The sequence below is a fragment of the Hypanus sabinus genome, chromosome 30, assembly GCF_030144855.1.
Source record: "Hypanus sabinus isolate sHypSab1 chromosome 30, sHypSab1.hap1, whole genome shotgun sequence".
NCBI lineage: Eukaryota > Metazoa > Chordata > Chondrichthyes > Myliobatiformes > Dasyatidae > Hypanus > Hypanus sabinus.
The window spans coordinates 31,550,833-31,570,921 of NC_082735.1; the positions used below are offsets into that span (position 1 = coordinate 31,550,833).

The 20,089-nt window shown below is 37.7% G+C and overlaps 1 protein-coding gene across 1 annotated transcript in view; it reads left to right on the forward strand.

Moving 5' to 3' along the window:
• maco1b (macoilin 1b) overlaps positions 1-20,089 on the forward strand; it is a 102,908-nt gene that overhangs the window by 50,134 nt on the left and 32,685 nt on the right. The window contains exons 4-6 of the mRNA XM_059954551.1: positions 8,303-8,429; positions 14,601-14,724; positions 17,046-17,224. Of these exons, the coding sequence (XP_059810534.1) occupies positions 8,303-8,429; positions 14,601-14,724; positions 17,046-17,224 (430 nt within the window). The remainder of the gene's footprint in view (positions 1-8,302; positions 8,430-14,600; positions 14,725-17,045; positions 17,225-20,089) is intronic.

Genomic DNA, 20,089 nt, shown 5'->3' on the forward strand with positions numbered 1-20,089 from the left:
GACAGCATTCTTCAAGACAGTGGCAGTGCTATCTATTGCGTGGATTTGCTGCTGCCAATCTCTGAGCCATTGTATTTGTTGTTATGTGAATAACTCTGAGTCCAATTGCATTGGAGTCTAGAGGGTTCAGGTTAGATAGTGTCAAACATCCATTGATTTGGAGGAAGCAATGATAGAAGCTCTGGCAGGACTTTCTGCCAGAAATTGGATCAGCTCTGATGGAAATAGACGTTAGATTTTGCAAGTGCCAAGTGGTAACAATACTGACATGGAGATAATCTATTTAGTGTTGTCTTTATCACCTTGGTATAGAGACCTTTTCCCATCAAAACATTTGTGGGAATCACTGCCATGTAGCCATTTAGAAAGCATAATATTTTTACCATAAAACTACCCTCTATTGGACAGATTACTGTTAAATGGAGCGGATTAGACAGGACATTATCTGTCTTGTGGGCCTTGAAGCTGTGATTTACTATTAAAGTTGTTAAAATCTGTTAGCCTGACACAAAACTTGTTGATTTTAACGCTGACTGAACATTTGGACTCTACTAGCAGCAGGACCTTGTGTGCAAGTGAGATCCTAGCGCAATGCTCTTTGCATTAGAGCATGAGCAAGACACCTGAGCTGAAGAACAATCAACCAAAGGTCTATAATATCATCATTCATTTGAAAGAAAGAAATTTGGCAAAGTAACTCACCGATAAATTTTATAATCTAAAATGCCAGATGGATGAAACCGCAACTTCATATTGTGATTTACATCATTACCATTGCTGGTATCCTGTTACTTAATCTCATTCTGTCTGTGCAGTATTGAAGAATTACAGTGACAAATGAAATGGGTTATAAAATAGGCTAGGCAGCTCAGTAGCATAGTGGCTAGTGCAAAGCTTTACAGTACCAGTGACTAAGGTTCAGTAAGGAGTTTGTACGTTCTCCCTGTGACTGTGTGGGTTTCCTCCGGGTGCTCTGGTTTCCTGCTGCAGTCGAAAGATGTACTGATCGGCAGGTTAATTGGTCATTGTAAATTGTCCTGTGATTAAGCATGGATCAAATTGAGGGATTGCAGGGTGGCACAGCTCTCTGTGCTGTATCTCAATAAATATCACTATTGTTATGTTCAAGACCCATGCACCAGATCTTGGGGCTTTCCAACAATTCTGTTTCAGTGACATTTATATCTCCCCAGCACTGTGGAAAATTCAGTTTTATTTAAATCTAGATAAATTTTCTTCATCCAGCCAATTTTTGCCTTATGATGCACTTGTTGGTTGTTTGCTAAAAGGTTGAAGGGATCACCGTACTAAATCTGCTCATCGGGTCTCTGATTGGGTTCTATCAGAATCATTCAGCTCATACTTATCCTGATCCAAATGTGCACAAAAGTTTGAATGGCAAACAGTGTGAGAATATCTGTCCTGATCAAGGCAGCATCCCACCAAGTGACACAATGTAGAGTGTTGAGATAACTTGATAGTCCTACAACAAAATGATAACATGTTATTGTAGTATACTTATTACAAAGACTTCTCAAGGCCATATGTTTTGGCTGTTTGTAGGATTTGCTGCAACAAATCATTTGTATTCTCTGTCATCAAAGCAAGGAAGAACTAGAACTTAAAAATGGGTGAAAATTTAAAAAAAATGCAGGTGTTGGAAATCTGAAATAAAAACAGAAAATCTTAAACTCAACAGGTAAGGCGTTTGAGGAAATAGTTAATATTTCAGTTAAATCCAGGAAGATGAGTTGGTCTAAGTGGCAGAGGGTGGGGGAAGGTAATGGGTGGAACAAAGGGTTTGTCTCTAAATATGGTGAAGTAGTATTTCCATTAAAAGACAGGTAAGCTTTGTGTTGGCTAATTTGTATAATCTGACTGATGTTGTGTAGCTTGGCATAATGGATGTGTCAAGCAGACCAAAATATATATCTAATCAATTTCACACACCTCTGCTCTCACCCCTTCTTGTCAAAGCAAAAACAGAGTTCTACTGTACTCAGTTTCACTTCACCAGCCAGTGCATTTCAATGGATCATCTTGCACAATTTCCATCAGCTTGAACAAGATTTCATCATGAGAAATGCATTTCTCTCCTCTTCTTTCAGATTTCAAAGAGATGAATCCCTTTGCATCTCCGATCTCTGAACTGTTCCCACAACCTAAGGACTCACTTTCAAGGACTCTCAATCTCATGTCCTCTATTGCTTATTTATTGTTTTTTTTGTACTCGCACAGTTTGTCTTTTGCACGATAGTTGTTTGTGTGCCCTGTTGGGTGCGGTCTTTCATTGATTCTGTTTTGTTTCTTGGATTTACTGAGTATGTTCACAAGGAAACAAATCTCAGTATTGTATGTGGTTACATGTATGTATTTTATTATAAATTTACTTTGAACTCTGACCCCATGTATTATCCTCTGTCATAAACACATGATGTCCAATATCTGTCCTTACGCCTCTTCCCTTCCCACCATCCAAAGACCCAAATTATTTCTTCCAGGTGCGGCACTTTTTCCAATCTGACTTCTCGTCATCGTCATCGTTAGGTCGCATCTGGAAATTCCAGTTGGTGGACAATTTCCCTCCACCCTGCTCTGACATACTGGGAAATCATATACTCGGCAGTTTACAGCAGGGGTTTGCCTTTGCCTCCTGCCGGGTGAGTTTAAAGAGATCCCCACCTCTTGTAGTGGATGACCAGGATGTCTAAGTGCCTTGTTGTGCTCTTATAGCTCCACAAACGCCTTCTGGCCTGTCTTCTTGACTGTTGAACCATTAATCGGTCTCCTCCACTCAATCTGTCAGGGCCAGACTTCACATGCTGGGATAGGCAGATCCCCTACCTCACCAAAGGTTGAAAACCTGCCGGCTACTCTCACCTGGTTTGGCCCGTCTTCTGAGACGGTTTACTGGGGTGTGGCCGCTGTGTGTGTTACAGCTACTTGGAGCCACAGGTGAGAGTTGAGCACCAGGTGAGGACCAAAGGTGGACGAGCTGCCTTGAAAAGGGCACGGCAGGCCCCCTCCCCCCCCCCATCAGAGGTGCTACCCCTCCCTAGACACCCCATACAGCCCAATCTGACATCTACACTGGAAAAATTAAACGTATTTTGAGTGACCACTTAGTGGAGCAACTGCACTCAGTCTCCGTTACCTTGACTGCTGTTTTAATTCATCATCTCACTGAGATCTCTCGATGTCTGTGGTCTCCTAATACAGTAATGGCCAACTTAAACTCAAGGAACTTAACATTGAATTCTCCAACTTAAGTAACTTACCCATTTCTGTTTGTACCAGGGTTGGCCATTTGTGTTTCTATTCCTCCTTTCCTTCCATTTGTATACTTTGGTCTGCTGGGCAAGTTACAATCGGCCAGACTATACAGTATCACTCAAACTTCACAACATTAGTAATACATTACATGAGAATTTAATGGTAATATTCTTCTATCCAGTTACATTCATTCCTTTTATTAAGCTTCTTGCCCCCCCCCCCACCCATCTCTTATACCAACCTTTTTTATGCCGTTAGCCGAGGGGTCTATGGGCATCAGGTTGGAACCCCTGATTTAGATTAACTTGTTTTTTCTCTTAAACCCGATATTTTGCAGATGCTGAGAATCTTGAGAAACACACAAAATGCTGGAGGAACTCAGCATTTTTCTTTTTTCAGTTTTCTGTTTCTTAGTTCTGATGAAGGACTCTTCAACCTGAAACATTAACTGTTTCCCTTTACCTAGATGGTATCTGACTTGCTAATATTTTTCCAGCGTCTTGTTTTTTATTGTAGAAACAGCAGAAGTGGGCCATATGGCTGTTCCGTCCTCTTCAATACCCTGTCCTTCCCTTTTCTCTGTAAGCCTTGACATTTTTATTCTGAAAAAATATATGTGCTCTACTGCCTTCTGTATTAGTAAATGCCAAAAGTTCATGGCTTGCTGCATGAAGAAATGTCTCCTAATCTTCTTTTTGAATGGCATATCCACATCCTGAAGTTATGATCCTTGATGTTGGACTTTTAACTTCTAAAATATTTTCCCTTTATCAATTTCATTTAGAATTCGATAGGTTTCTGAAATAAAGATCTTTTCCATTTTCCCCTCCAAGTCATGCACTGTATTGACTAAGATACTATTTTAGCTGTTCATCGTCAGTAGTTCAAAATACAGAATTACCATTGTCATTACGGGAATTGCAACAGCTCTAAGAGAAGGTCTTTAACCACCCATGAGTAGAAATGAACAAAAATTTAGTCATGTGAGGATTATACATATTTCAATCAACTGTAATATGTTTATTTATTTTTCAAATTGTTCATCAGAAAGGTTACCAACAGGAATTTTCACCCAAATTATGTACTTAAGATTTACTTGCCTGTCCATTTGTATCAATAAATAGACTGAGAGAAGACAGTGACATACACTAAGAGAAGACAGTCTTCAGAGGAAATACAATTTTCCTGAATGTATTTTTTCAAACAAAAAAAAATCTGTAGAAAAATATTTCCTACCAAAACTTCTTAATTTTGACCAAATTACTTTGACAAGTTTTGTGCTGCTCTTGTGCTAATGCAACACAAATTTATTCTGTTTGTTTTTATTGCACCTTCACACTTGGATATTATAGAATTTGACTCTAACCGTTTTAATTCCCTCGATAAAAAACTCTGTGTAGACTTGGAAATTGAGTGGATGAATTGCACCTCGGTTCTCTATATAGTAAAGCCTTCTGCAGAATATAGAACAGCAGAAGAAATAGAAATATCGTTGCTATAAAGGAACACCACTTGAAGCATCGATTGTTTATTCATTTCCGAAGACGCTACCTGACCTGTTAAGTTCCTCCAGCATTTTGTGTGTTTTCCTCTGGATTTCCAGAATTTGTAGAATCTCATGTGTTTATCATTGGACCTCAGGACCTTTCACACCTTCTCTGTCATTCAGTAAGCTTGTGGACAATCCCCTTGCTCTGTATTCCCATGTCCCTTATTTCAGGTGGCATAGAAAAATCTGTTGATTCTTATTTCGAATAAACTGGAAGCTATAACTTCTGGGATTTACAAGCTTCCACATTGAAGAAATTTCTCCACTTCTCATTTTAGACAGTCAGCTACTTACCCTGAAACTTTATCTAGATTGTAGTTCCCTGAGTAGAGGAAACTCTAAATATGTTTCTAGTGAGCCAGGATCTTGTACATTTAGTAAATCTACATTTCATTACCTCATGAAGATTACATAATAAAGAAAAAATATTCAACCTGACACCATTCTACTTGCTGTATTTGCTTAACCAAAGTACAACTGTATGCTAACATTTTTATATTTCTTAATGGTTTTACATTCTTCCTACAAAAATCAGTACCATGGCTGCTAGTACTACAAAATCTAATGTGCAATTCACATGATTTTATGTACAATACATTTGAGACTGCATAATGTTTACTATAAAATGAGTTGTATGGTAATTGTACTGAAGTATATTTTTTTCACTTTTTTTTAATTTTTATTGAACACAAGTAAAAACAGAAACACTAAACATATGCTAACAAAGCCAAGGAATCGCACATAAGCAGCAACAAATATATAGCTATTAACTTTACATATACAAATAAACAAGAAAATCCAGTCTAAATATTGTTGGACAGAAGGAATTATATCTAAAAGGAGTCACAAAACAGAAACACTTACGGAGAGAACCCGAACATTGTGTTTCTGTTAATTTCCTCCCCCCCCCCCCCCGCCTAATCTAGATTTAGTTTGCCTTAACTATCTGCCAGAATAATTGGTTATTGCAGAAATTTGTTGCTTGGAAAGTAAGATAGAGTAGTGGAATGCATCTTAAGTTCTGTAATCTTTTAATTAAGTGTAGGAATTGGCTGTTCTGTTTTAAAATTCCTCAGTAGATCTGTGTAAAATGTTGACATGGGATGTTTGTCCAGTTTGGGATCTTGAGTACGCATTTGCAGTTGCATACTAAGTAACACAAGTATCAAGAATAATTTGAAAAATCTTAGTGGCAGATTGACTGCATTGCTTGCCTTGAAAGCTGCCCACAATAATAGAGTAAATTCTTTTGCATTTGCCAATTTAGCATGACTTTCATCTATCAGTAATAAAACATCTATGATGTCCAGCAACCATCATGTCATCAATTAAGCTATGCAGAAAGTTGTATTTAAAAACTCTCTCATGGAAAACTTGGAAGTAAAATGCTGTAGTTTTTAATGAGCGTTTCCATATATTACAGAGAGCAGAAATGAAGATTTTTTTTTTGTTTATTCATTTACAGGATCTGAGCAAGGCTAACAAGATGGGCAGTTAATCATCCTTGGGTTATGTTGAAGTTTTGGGGCGTACATGTGTTTGAGATATTAAGGTTAAAAGGTTAATAAACCTGGCATTTTAAAATAATTAAAAGAATTAAATTCTGCTCATAAAATTTTATTTCAAGGCCACAATAATTATATCTTTGCAAGCCACTGAAAATCTCAGTTGTATTTCTTTTAACTTGATGGCAGAGGCCATTGCATCAAATGTTGAAGTAGTTGTCAGTTCAGTTATTTTAAAAGATTTCCACTCTGCCGAGACTTAAGCTGGGCACGCTTTAGAGGAGCTGGATTTCAGCAATTTGGGGAATTTTGTATTTCACTGAAAGTGTCCAGTTTCATCGTCACCACAACTGTAAAATAGTTCAAGGAATGTGTAAATTGGCGCAGTCAGGCCCATTGTAATCTTTTGGAAGTAATATCCACTTAGCAGTTTAGTGCTGTACGTCAGCTGAACTAGGGAATCTTCCAGTACTGCTGTATATATGCTTGCCTTGTTAAGTTTACTTGAAGATCTGAACTGTGGCAAACTTGACAGAGGGGATACCTGTTTTAAAATTAGTGTAGTGTTGCTCTTTGGAAGCGAATACTTGAGATAGGCATTTGAATGATTCATTGATTTGAACATGAAAACTTGTCACATGAAAGATCTGGCCATCTCTACTTACCATCTTATATGATGTGTAAATTTCTCACTTGCTTTCTGGGTCCACTACTGTTTCTATTGACACCTGACTTCAGTCTGCAGTCAAATAATTTGTACCTTAGTGGGGTTAATTTCAGCAGGGTATTCATCTACTGTAAGGATCTGTAATAATAATTTAGTTAATCACAGTTGGAGTAGAGAGAGTCTGACAATGTGTCTCTTTCCTCAGCGCACTCTGCCAAGGAATGTGTTAAAGGTTAACTTCTGAAACCTTTTTAATTCTGGGACTGTGGTCAGGGCAATGTAGTTTTATGTAATATAATTTTTATATAAAATATAAAATTTTATATACTTGGGAATATAATTTTTCCCAAGTTAGACTTGACAAAATTTCTCATCAAATGAAGCTACCTTAGAACTTTCTATTCTAGCTTCATTTGATGAGAAATTTGATATAACTTGGGAAACATGAATAGTAAGTTCAGTTTATAAAAGTACAAAGTACAAACTAAATGGGGAAAATTTCTAATGTTTGACTGAACAAATATAATTTGTGTCATAAGGTAGCCAAAGTGGTGCTTTTGAATATATTCCATGAAGGAAACGTCATCTTTTGTGACAAATACCCATTTCCTTCTATGTCAAATTTCATATGAATCCTTTTGGGGAACAGATTTGTTGACCTGTTACCAGAAGTATCTTAGGAGTTTTCACTCACCACCTTGTTTTCAGTTGGCTCAGGGGAGACTGTATGTAGGGAGGGGAGGGGAAGAACTTGTAATCATGTAATTTCCATTGGAAAATTTGTCTGTGAAATGACTAATTTTTTTCTGGTTTCTTTCACTCTAGCCATTTCAAATGAAAATATTTCTTTAAATTTATGACAGGCTGTTATCGTCCAACATACTTCGTGGTTTAACAAGGTCATGTTGATTACTGTACAGATGTCCCATGTTAATATTTGGCTGTGGTATGAATTTCTTCCAAATTATGCACCTGTTTTTGACAAAATGTCCAATTTTCTCTTAAATGCATAAACTTGAAGCAGCAGTTTACCTAATGAAGTTGCTTATTAAAGTTCTTTCAGCTTATATTGACGTAGTAAAATATGATTCTATGGAATGCCACACCCTTCAACCTACATCATTTTTCTTTTTGGGTACCTTCTTGCCATTCCCCTTTGTAATGATCTCCTTTGATAGGAAATCCAGTTTAACAATTTATTTTGTCCCTAGGAATTTAGAATTGATCTTCAGGAAGCTCAATGTATTAATTTAAAAGACTTCATGGATTAAGCTTGTAATGCATTGCTTTACTCTGTTTTTCTTGCAGGCCTTTTCAGTATTTTTTGTTTGTGTAGCCTTCACATCAGATATAATATGCCTACTCTTCATACCAGTGCAGTGGCTTTTCTTTGCTGCCAGTACTTATGTATGGGTTCAGTATGTTTGGCACACAGGTATGTTCATGTTTTTTTTTCCCCAATGGATGTTGTCTTATACTTGAAAATAAACTGTAGATGATCAAACTTAAGACTTGATACAAATCAATATTGGATGATTGAAAGGTCTAAGTGTCTCTTTAGCCTTACTGACCAGGCACATTTCTGCATTACCATAAGAAGGAAGGTTCCTCCTGACTAGAAAATAGAATAACTACAGTTAGCATTTTTAATACACTTTCTCAAAAAAAACTAACAGTTGGATTGATTGTGCAGCAGATGATTTGGCATTCTTGCGATTCTGATCCTGCTTAAGATGAGTTGCATCTTGGTGGCTTTTGACTTAAATATTAACTAACTTTATTAACTTATGTTTTTTTTCTCTGTTCTGACTGCGTTTCTTTGCACAGCTGAATGAACACACAAGTGTATTATCATTAGCCATTTAAAATGTGCTTAAAACCCCTAATGTTCCATGCAAACCCATATCATGTGTGTTGGGCCATTAACTACAGCATCTCATGCCAAATAGCTATAAAACGATTACTGCTGAGAACTGAAATGAACACTCTGTAAGAGTTATCCTTGATCAAACAGTAATAACTTAGAAACCTGCTGCATGGGGCATTGAAATTACATTCTTATTACATATCAGAGCTTGAAAAATAAGCTTAAAATAGATTATGTATTTTGCTTTATCAGTATAAGGACATAAGAGCAGAATTAGACCATTCAGCCCATTGAGTCTGTTCTGCCATTCCATCATAGATAATTTATTATCCCCCTCAACTCTACTCTCCTGCTCTCCCTCGTAACTTCTGACACCCAGACTAATCAAGAACCTGTCAACCTCCACTTTAAATATACCCAATCACTTGGCTTCTGCAGCTGTCTGTGACAGAGAATTCCACAGATTCACCACCCTCTAAGCTAAAGACATTTTTCAACTCTGTTCTAAATGGATGTCCATCTGTTCTGAGGCTATGCCCTCTCGTCCTAGACTATAAAGAAATATCCTTTCCACACCCACTAGGCCTTCGATGTTTGATAGGTTTGAACGAGATCTCCCTCATTCTTCTAAACTCTGGCAAGTAGAGGCCCAGACTCAAATTGCTTATTCCTGGAATCATTCTCATGAAACTCCTCTGGACCTTGTCCAATGCCAGCACATTTTTCCTTAGATAAGGGGCCCAAAACTTCTCACGATACTCTTCAGCGCAGTCTGACCAATACCATATAAAGTTGACAGTTGGAGTAATGATATTCAATGATAATTTTAGTAAAAAAATGTCAACTATGAAAACTGCTTCATTATTCATACTGAAGCACAACAATATATATTCTGTTTTTTCCTGCTCTGTCTTCCCACCTCCCCCCAGTACTCCTCCCAATCCCTTTGTAGATTTCCTCAAGCAAAACATTTTCTTCAGTTTGAAGTGGCTTAAGTTGTTTAGGGAGTGCCCTGGCTGAAACAGAAACACAAATTGCCAGAAGTACTGAATAGATCAGGCAGCATCTATAAAGAGAGAAGTGATGATGAAGGGCATTAACTGAAATGTTAGCTGTAAGCCCCTGGTTAACGTGTCCTTTCCATGTGGAAGAATTTAATTCCACTTTTTAACCTTTTTCCATTACCTTTCGTAGATTACCCTATCAGTCTTAAATTTACTGTTAGTTTTAAAATGATCTGTAAAAGAGCAGCCACTTTTCCAACTGATGGACTTAAGTGGTCGCTCGTTCATAAATATCAGTAGCATAGATGTTTACTACACTACATTTTGAAATGCACTTCTTTTGAATCACAGCAGAGGATCAGTTTCAACAACCTTCACAGGCATAATGTCCAGTCACAACTGGGCTCAATGGGTTAATGTTGTTGAGGGAATTTTGCTTCACTGTCCTGGTTCAGCTAGATTGGTTGTTCAGTTCATGTGTTTTCTGTATTCCATGGTTTTATTAAATCTGTTTTTCTGTGGTGTATCAAAAGTATGTTTCTGTAATATTCTGGGACCTATTCTAGCCTCTATCACTGTAACAATAAAATAGGTTTAGTGAATAAGTGTATATGGATTTTAGTAAGGTGTCTGATAACGTTCCTCATTCAGAAAGTCAAGACATGGGATCAGAAACAGATTTAATATCACTGGCATATGTTGTGAAATTCGTTGTTTTGTGGCAGTAATACATTGCAATACATAATTATACTATAAGTTGGAGTAAGAAGTGTATATTTTAATGTATATATTAATATGTTTGTAGTATTTATATTTTAATATATATTAACAGTAAATAAGTTGTGCAAGAAGAGGGAAAATTAGTGAGGTAGTGTTCATGGGTTCAATGTACATTCAGAAATCGGATGGCAGGGGGAAGAAGCTATTCCTGAATTATTGTGTGTGTGCCTTCAGGCTTCTGTACCTCCCTCCTGATGGGTAGCAATGAGAAGAGGGATCCAGGAAACTTGGCTGTGTGGATTCAGAATTGACTTGCCCACAGAAGGCAGAGTGGTCGTAGATATAGCATATTCTGCTGGCAAGTCATTGAAACCTCTGCTGTTTTTGTGATTTTTTTTTTAAGTAACTTTGAAGAAGTGGAAGATTGGGTTAGTAAATTTGCAGATGACATGCTGGTTGGTGGTTAAGTGGATAGTGTGCAAGGTTGTTGTAGATTCCATTAGGACATTGATAGGACACAGAGATGGGCTGAGAAGTGGCAGATGGAGTTCAATCTGGAAAACTGAAGTGACTCACTTTGAAAGGTTGAACTTGAAGGCAGAATATAGGGTTAATGGCAGGATTCTTAGCATTGTGGGGGAACAGAGGGATCCAAGGCCTATGTTCATAGATCTCTCAAAAGTTGCCATGCAAATTGTTATGGTGGTTAAAATTGCATATGCTGTGTTAATCTTCGTTCGTCAAGAGTCATAAAGTAATGTTGAAGCTCTATACAACGCTGGTTAGACCACATTTGTTCAGCTCTGGTCACCTCATTATAGGAAAGATGTGGAAACTTCAGAGAGGGTGCAGAGGAGATTTACCAGGATACTGCCTGGATCAGAGGGGATAGGGTGATTGAGCTATGTCTTTTCTCTTTGCAGAGGAGGATGAGAAATGATTTGATAGAGCCCAGTTAAAATGATGAGGAATAGATCGAGTGCACGTCCAGACACAGGAGGATATGGTCAATGTGAGGGGGCTTAATTATAAGGTAATTGGAGGAAAGTGTAGTGGGGATGTCAGAAGTAGTTTTTTTATATAGAGTAGAGGATGTGTGAACACACAGCTAGGGGTGGTGGTAGAGGCAGATATGTTAGGGACATTTAAGTGACTTTTAGGTAGGTTTGTGGATGAGAGAAAAATGAAGTGCAGTGGGAGGGAAGAGTTAGATCGATATTTGAGTAAGTTAAAAAGACTAGCACAACATTGTGGGTTGAAAGGCCTATACTGTGCTGTACAGTTCTATTTTTGATAATGAAATGTAGATTCAGTTTAGTCCTTTATGAAGGTGAAGACTAAGGCAATTAGCTTGAATTGATTGTATAACCAAGAAGGATTTGGCTTTCCTTTGTGTCAATCTGTCCTCCGCAGCAATTATTTAATAATTTATAAAAATCCATTGTTATTTTACAGTCACGTGCTTTGCTAAGATCATGATGCATAGACTGAATGTATACAACCCTTCTCTGAGGAAAAGGGAATCAAAGACTAGAGGGCATAGGTTTAAGGCAAGGGTTCCCAACTGGGCGCCCACAGACCCCTTGTTTAATGGTAGAGTTCCATGGCATAAAAAAGGTTGAGAACCCCTGGTTTAAGGTAAGATAGATTTAAAAGGGCCCTAAGGTGCAACTTCACGATAAGGCTGGTGGATATATGGAGTGTGTTACCAGAGAAGGGCAAACTTATTAAAACTTTGAGAATATACCTAGACAGATATATAGATAGGAAAGGTTTTAGGTGGCTAGACCAAACATGTGCAAATTTTACCAGCCTAGATAGGTATTTATTTGGAAACAGGCCCCACAGAGTTGGTCCATGAGGCCTCTTTACATGATACAGTAATCTGTGACTCTGTGATAAAATACTATCCTTTAATGGAACCAAAATCTATTAATGTGCTGAATTTCATTGATGTAGGTTTTCTGGCTGACCTGGTAGGTTTCTCTTTCAGCTTGTAAAATGATCTGCTAGCTCTAGCGAGGATATGGAATGCTAAAACTACTAAAAACACTTACGTTACCATCAGGGTTAATTTATTGTAGGACAAAGATGTATTAATTGAATGCATAATTTGCAGTTCAAACAGATCTTAAATAACAATTCTGACATGTAGGAAATCAGATGGAATATTATGATGTCTGCCTTTTACTTTACTTCATGCCACAATATTGGATCCCTTAATCTTTATTGTCTAGTAACAGATTTCTATTCAAGCAAACAGAACGGGGAGAATTTTCAAAGATGTTGCCAGGACTTGAGGGTCTTGGTTACAGGGAAAGATTGGATAGGTTATGAGATTATTCCCTGGCACAGTAGGAGAATGCAGGGAGATTTGTTAGAGGTATACAAACTTGAGGGATATAGTTAGGGTAAGTGTAATCAGGCTTTTTCCACTGATGTTGTATGGGACTAAAATAGAGGTCATGGGTTAAGGGTGTAAGGTGAAATATTTAGGGGGAACTTCACTCACTGTTGTGCAAGTGTGGAATAAGCTGCCAACAGATGTGGTGGATGAGAGTTCAACTGGAACATTTAATAGAGGTTTGTTAAGTATATAGGTGTGAGGGGTATGGAAGGTGATAGTTCAGGTGCAGGTTAACTAGGCAGAGTAACAGTTTGGCATAGACTGGATGGGCAAATGGTCTATTTCTGTGTTGTCCAGCTCTATCTCAAAGAGTCCTTCCTCAATTTTAAAAGTCTTTAATTTTTAAGTTGGTTTTAATTTGAGTGAAAAGTCTCAACAAAAAAATGAAAGATAGATTTCAAGTTTGATTGGCACATCCCCTTTCCTGAGCATCTGATTGCTCTTTTTTTAAATGTTTCTTAACCTCCATCATTTTAACAATCGTATCCACAGTGCTAACGTGCATAGAGTCCTTTGGCTTTAACACAATGTAAAAAGGTATTCAAGTCACAGGTTGGCCAGAAGTTCTATGATAATGCCGTTAATGTCAACTAATTCATCTGGGACAACAGTGCATTGAGGCAAGCTGTTAATCCTGAAAGGGTCAAGAAGGATAACTCTGGCTGAATCAATTTTAATTTTTCACTTTTTCAACTCCAAGAAATTGAAGTTTTGTGACTGTGTTGCAGTGTGTGTATAAAAGAAGTTAATATGAAGGGAGGAGTACAGATCTCCACAGTTGTGATGTGAACTAAATATTCAGATTTGGTTAAAGTGTAAGTTGCAGATGTGTCTGCAGTATAAAATATGAACATGTCTATTACCTCATTTGAATCCCTCTGAGTGAACAGGCAAATTTGTACTCAAAAGCTTTCAGATTAATTCAGAAGTGCCAGAATTAAAATTGCTTCTTTTAAAAAAAAAATAAATTAAGATAGAAACTACAGAGACTTCAATTTCACCTCAGCAATCACATCTGTATTGATATATGGGTCTTTCTTTATATCATCTCTTAACTTTTCATTTAATTTTCAGTTAACTTACGCAAGCTTCCTTTTAAAAAAAAGTTTTCATTACTTCCTCTAACATATTTGCTGTACACTAGAGTAGCAGTACCTTCTGCAATTTTTTTTTTAATCTAACTGCTGAATTTGGAGATAGATGTTATCTTAGGAATCACACCATAAGAAGAAGTTGAAACAAATAAGTTTATTAAATATTAATGTCATATTGTTTAAAGAATTGAAACAATTCACATCTTTATTTGATGTCTCTGGTTTCTGAAATTTAAATACAAAGTTTTATTTGGTGCTATCCAGCTTATCCAAATTTGTTTTAACACAGAGCACAGCAAGGAATGTCTTTTAAAGACCCTTTTTTTCCGTTTGATACACAGCAAATTTGCATTTTCCTACATTGGAATCTGATTTTCCATTTTGCATCAAGTCATGGTTGATAAACAAATAAATGGAAGTTACCTTAATCACTTTTTGCTTTTTATATCTGTGACAAGCCATTGTATTGTATTTATTTTTTGGTGATGAGGTAATACTTATTTTTCTTTTTCAGAAAGGGGAGTTTGTTTACCAACTGTATCACTGTGGATATTATTTGTTTATATAGAAGCAGCAATCAGATTTAAAGATTTAAAAAATTTTCATGTGGATCTTTGTCGCCCTTTTGCTGCACACTGGTAAGTTAGTATTTTTCTTAACATCCATCGATGACAGTGTATTTAATTATGATTACCTTTTCAGGATCTGTGTATAATCCAGTAACATGAGTGCAATATCCCTAAATGATCAGCTTGAGTAAGCTTGTGTTTTACTGCTGCCATTCTGTATTGCAAATGCAAGCTCTACAATACCCAGACTGATGAAGGCTAGCAAGCCAAAAACCTTCACCCAGTCTACCTGTGATGCCACTTTCAGCGAACCATGTACTTATATTCCCAACCCCCTCTTTTCTGCAACAATCCCCAGGACTCCCCCGTGACGGAATATCCTATCCTGATTCACCTTCCCAAAATGCAACACCTTGCTCTTATTCAAATTAAACACCCATTTGACATTTACCCAGGTAATCAAGATCCCTCTGTAAATTCTGATAACCGTCTTCACTGTCAATGATACTGCCCACTGTAGGATCATCTGCAACTTTAGTAATCTTGGCTTGTTCATTCTCATCAAAATCATTGATATGACTGACAAATAGTAATAGGCCTAGCACTGACTCCTGATGAACACCAGTAATCAAGGGCCTCTGCGTCGAGCAGGGGTTCCTAACTTGGGGTCCACAAACCCCTTGCTGATTTGTATGACATAAAAAAGGTTGGGAACCTCGTACAAAGTGCTTTTAAAAATCAGATCAGTATATGTTTGATGGTTGGCATTTACTTGGTGGACAGATTCATTTTGTAATTGTGTAGCTTGTGTGCATTCTGAATGGTGATAAAGATAGTTTAAGTCTTAACCAAACTCTGTCCTGGAGCTATTTAAGTTTTTGATACAATCATTTGATTTTTTTTTTCTTCCCCAAAAGTTCAAGTCCATGATATTGGATCTAATTTGAGGGATCACCAGATATATTCTATAACATGGTGAACCATGCAGTCTTAAAGGTTGTCAAGCTAAGCCTTGGGCATATTTTTCATAATTAATATACTACTGGTTAACTCTGAATCTTGAAAAGCTGGAGAAATCTCCCTTGCCATAACCTGTTAACTGCTGAAAAGTGCATACAAGAATGACTGCCTGTGTTATTTCTTGTGGATGTGCAAGAATAGACCAGCAAGAATTGGTACCTTGAGTAATGGAGAAATTGAAAGGTGGTGGAAAATTACTTCATACGTATTTATTATCCAGCTCTGTTTCTGTGCTTTCTGGGTTTCATTATTATTTCCCCAGGTAACTTCGCTACATTTCTCTGATGTCTACTTTGTATAAGACTCAAAGTGCATTTATGTATACAATATACAACCTTGAGATTTGTCTCCTTTCAGGCAAAACAAAACAAAGGAACCCTATAACCCATTTTAAAAAAGAAGACGGTCAACCACCCAATATGCAAAAAAAAAACAAATTGTGCGAACCATAAAAGTAAGCAAGTAACATTCAGAACTAAAGTTCACGAAAGCGAGTTCACAGCCATGAAGCCAGTCATCACTGCATCTAGTCCGGGAGCCCGTTAGCTTCAATCCACAGCCTAAGTTCAGTGCAGAGACGAGTAAACCTCACCGAGCAGCAAGCTAAATGCCAGCCTGTCCCTCGTCTATGGCCCTGCCACCCTGAAAAGGTCAATCTAACCCGGCGCTTAAATCAGCCACTCCTCGGGTCGTTCCTCACTCTTGGACTTGGACCCTGCCGCTTTGATTCAGCCTGTACCCGACCTTTCTGATCTGGTCCGGCACTTTAATTAGCTAAACATCGGCTTGTTCCTCGCTCTCGGGCTCGGGCCTTTCTGTTTTGACGCTGCCTCATCTCAGATCTGCCACTTTGAAGCAGCTGCAAGCCCACTCCTGCGATTGCCAAATAATGGCTCATTCCTCGTCCTTGGGCCTGGGCCTTGCCACCTCAGTTCAGTCCATACACACCACGCCACAACTGTTCTGCATCTTTGAGACTTCAGTTCACACCACAGAAATGTCAGGTCATACAGGCGGTTCAGAAGCTCAACTCCAAAAGGGAAGTTACAGGTTATTGACTGCAGTGATCATTTTCCAGGAAAAGTATGATTAATAGCATAGCCAGTAGTTTTGTTTGCTGCCAGCAAGGCATCACTGCGCTTCACCAGCGCCATCTTAAACTGAAAAGATTTAATAAAAAAGACTGAGATATATTCTTAACAAAATTGAATAGAAATTTAACCCATTCCATCTATTTTATGGAAAAGTGATTAAAACTATGTGAAAATTATTCTTATTGGTCTGACTTTTAAAAGCTGATAACTGCTTGGAAAATGTGAATTAACTTGTTCAGAGGATTGACTTATTCTGTTCTCATCCCATAAATAAAGCATTGGCTATCCTGTGGTGACACTGGGATTTGGCTTCAAAAGTTACGTAAGCTACAAAATGCGATTAAGAAAACAGAAGGAAGTCCAGAAGGAGAATGAGTTCTACATGCAGCTCCTGCAACAGGCTTTGCCTCCAGAGCAACAGATGTTACAGAGGCAAGAAAGAGAAGCTGAAGAAGGTAAGCATTTATTGAGATACTGCTTGTGGACAGTGTGCTAATCGTCAGAATTGTATGCACTATAAAATAAGTTAGCAAAATATTCACCCCCATTCTAAAGTTAGCACATTTTCTAGTTTAGTGACCTTAAAGAGGTGAGGTGAAAAGATGCCTCTTTCCACTTTTGTCTTGCAACAGTGACATGTCAGCTGTATAAAACTCCATTTAGCCAAAACATCACTCTACATCTCATCCATTGTTGAATCCTAGTACAATGAATTATAAATAGTTATTTCTTAAGAAAAATCACATCTGTTAGTTTTGTTGAGAACTTAGATGTGCCATTAGGTGAATTTCTAAATGATACTGCAGAATACGGTGGCAAAGTTGATAGTGAAGTTGACAAAACCTGGTGAACTTAATGAAAGAGAATTGAGACCATAGAAGTAATTCTTTACTTATCATTGAAAATCAGTAAGGAGTATCCTCTTAAACAAGTTAAACCTGTCATTTGGCATATTAAGATAGTGATTGAGGGTACTCCTTAAATAGTTCCTAGTAAAAGTTACTAATTAACGTAAAGTGAAGATGGCAGAGTTTTTTTTTGTATTTCATTAGTGAAATCAGCTATTTATTAGCAAAAGTCACTAAATCAGAAATGGTCCCAAAAATTCATCTTGTGTTGCACCTGCATTAACTGAGCAATTTTAGTCAGGAGAGTCCTGATTCTTGAGTAATCTGCAGTAGGCTCCTGACATGTTCTGTGCATTTAAAATAAATGTATTATTAAAGTTACCAGATATCATGGCACAGAAATGAGTGAACTACCTTGGTGCTAGAAAGTTTGTGAACCCTGCAGAATTTTCTCTCTTTCTGCATAATATGACTTAAATTGTGATCAGATCTTTGCACAAGTAGATAAAGAGAACCCAATTAAATAAATAACACAAAAAATATACTTGTTCATTTATTTATTGTGAAAAATTATCCAAAATTACATTTGTTGGAAAAGCTATGTAAACCTTTGCTTTTAGTAATTGCTGTGACCCCCCTTGTACAGCAATAACTTCAACCAAAGCAGTCCCAAGCTACGATGCTCCTTCCACCATGCTTCACAGTTTGGATGTGGATATGGTGTTGGTCTGCAGTGCCCTCTTTCCCCAAACATAGCAACGTGCATTTCTGCCAAAAAGTTCAATTTTTTGTTTCATCTGAGCACCAAGCTTTGTCCGAGAAACATAGAACATCAAGGTGGTCTTTTCCAAACTTGAGACATGCAGCAATGTTTTTTGGAGAGCGGTGGTTTCCTCCGTGGTGTCCTTGCATGAACACCATTCTTGTTTTCTGTTTTTCTTAGTGGGCACATGAACAGAGGCTTTAGCAAGTGTTAGAGATTTCTGCAAGTGTTTACTGTTACCCTTGAGATCTTTTTCAAATCCATCAGCATTGCACGTTGTACACTTGGTGTGATCTTTACAGGATGCCACTGCTAGAGAGAGTAGCAACAGTATTGGATTTCCTTCATTTGTATACAATTTCTCGTACAGTGGACAGATGAACACTCAGGTCTTTAGAAGTGGCTTTGTCATCTTTTCCAGGTTCGTGCATCTCTACAGTTCTTCTGAGGTCCTCTGAAAGTTGTTTTGATTGAGGCATGGTGCACATAAACAGATCTTTCTTGAAGAGCAGGCTCTGTTAGTAACCTGACTCTCTTTTCTATAGGACAAGGCAACTCTACAACCCACACCTCCAATCTCATCTCATTATTTGGAGTCAGGCATTTCAATCAGCTTTTGTAGAAGGCAGTACCCCAGAGGTTCACATGCTTTTTCCAAGAAGTACATGTAATGGATAATTTTCGTAATAAATAAGTGAACAAATATAATGTTTTTTTTGTTATTTATTTAATTGGGTTCTCTTTATCTAGTTTTAGGACATGTGAAGATCTGATCACATTTTAGGTCATATTTATGCAGAAATAGAGATAATTCGAAAGGGTCTATATTATATTCAGATTTTGTTAATGGCTTGAGTGTAGGCTAGCTACCAGGTATATTCTTTTCAATTATTTTACCAGAATTTCTTCCTTTTGGTTTTGTCACTTGCAAAGCTTCAACATTTTTTTCCATTTCTCTAGTACACATGGCTCAATTATTGGTGCACTTGTGACTGGCCTTGTAATTAAAGCACACAGTTTGATATAGTCATACTCATTCACAGAACCTCATCTTACAGCCAGTGCTCCAGACTCCTCTTGAGAATTCCACATGTACCTTACTAGCTGAGTGAACCCGACATAGCAAGTTTCAGCTGTATTTGGTAGAATAGGAGTGTCTCTGTGTGTGCTCAGTGTTACCTCAGGAGCACTTGATGTCAAACATAGGCGTGGGAATCACCTGTTGATTACCAGTGGAAAATTAGCACAAAAAACTGTTTCATATTGAACACTGCTTGGGTTGAGTGTAGCAGTGGCATAAAGTATATCCTGTGAGGAGGCATGCCAAGTGACGTAGTAGTTTGTCTTGAAGTTTGTAACTGTTGAACAGAGTGGCAGGAGAACCAAGGGCAGTTAATCAACCCACACAATTGCATCTGCCCATCATATTGCTAGAAATTATCCTAACAAGGCCTTGTGGAGATAATGTCTTACCTGCACACTCAGGGCACCCTGGGTTATGTTGCATGATACTGTCTTTGTGCTAATTGAGATGATTTCAGAACGGATCTCACAGCTTAAAACTGGACAACCATGAAGGGCTTTGAGTCATCAGAATTGTAATGGACCACCAGTTGTAACCTTGTTATATGGCATATTCGTCAATCTGTGATTAATATCTTGCCGGAGGCCCAATTCTGGTTCAACGAAAGCATGCTAGCTGCAGCATC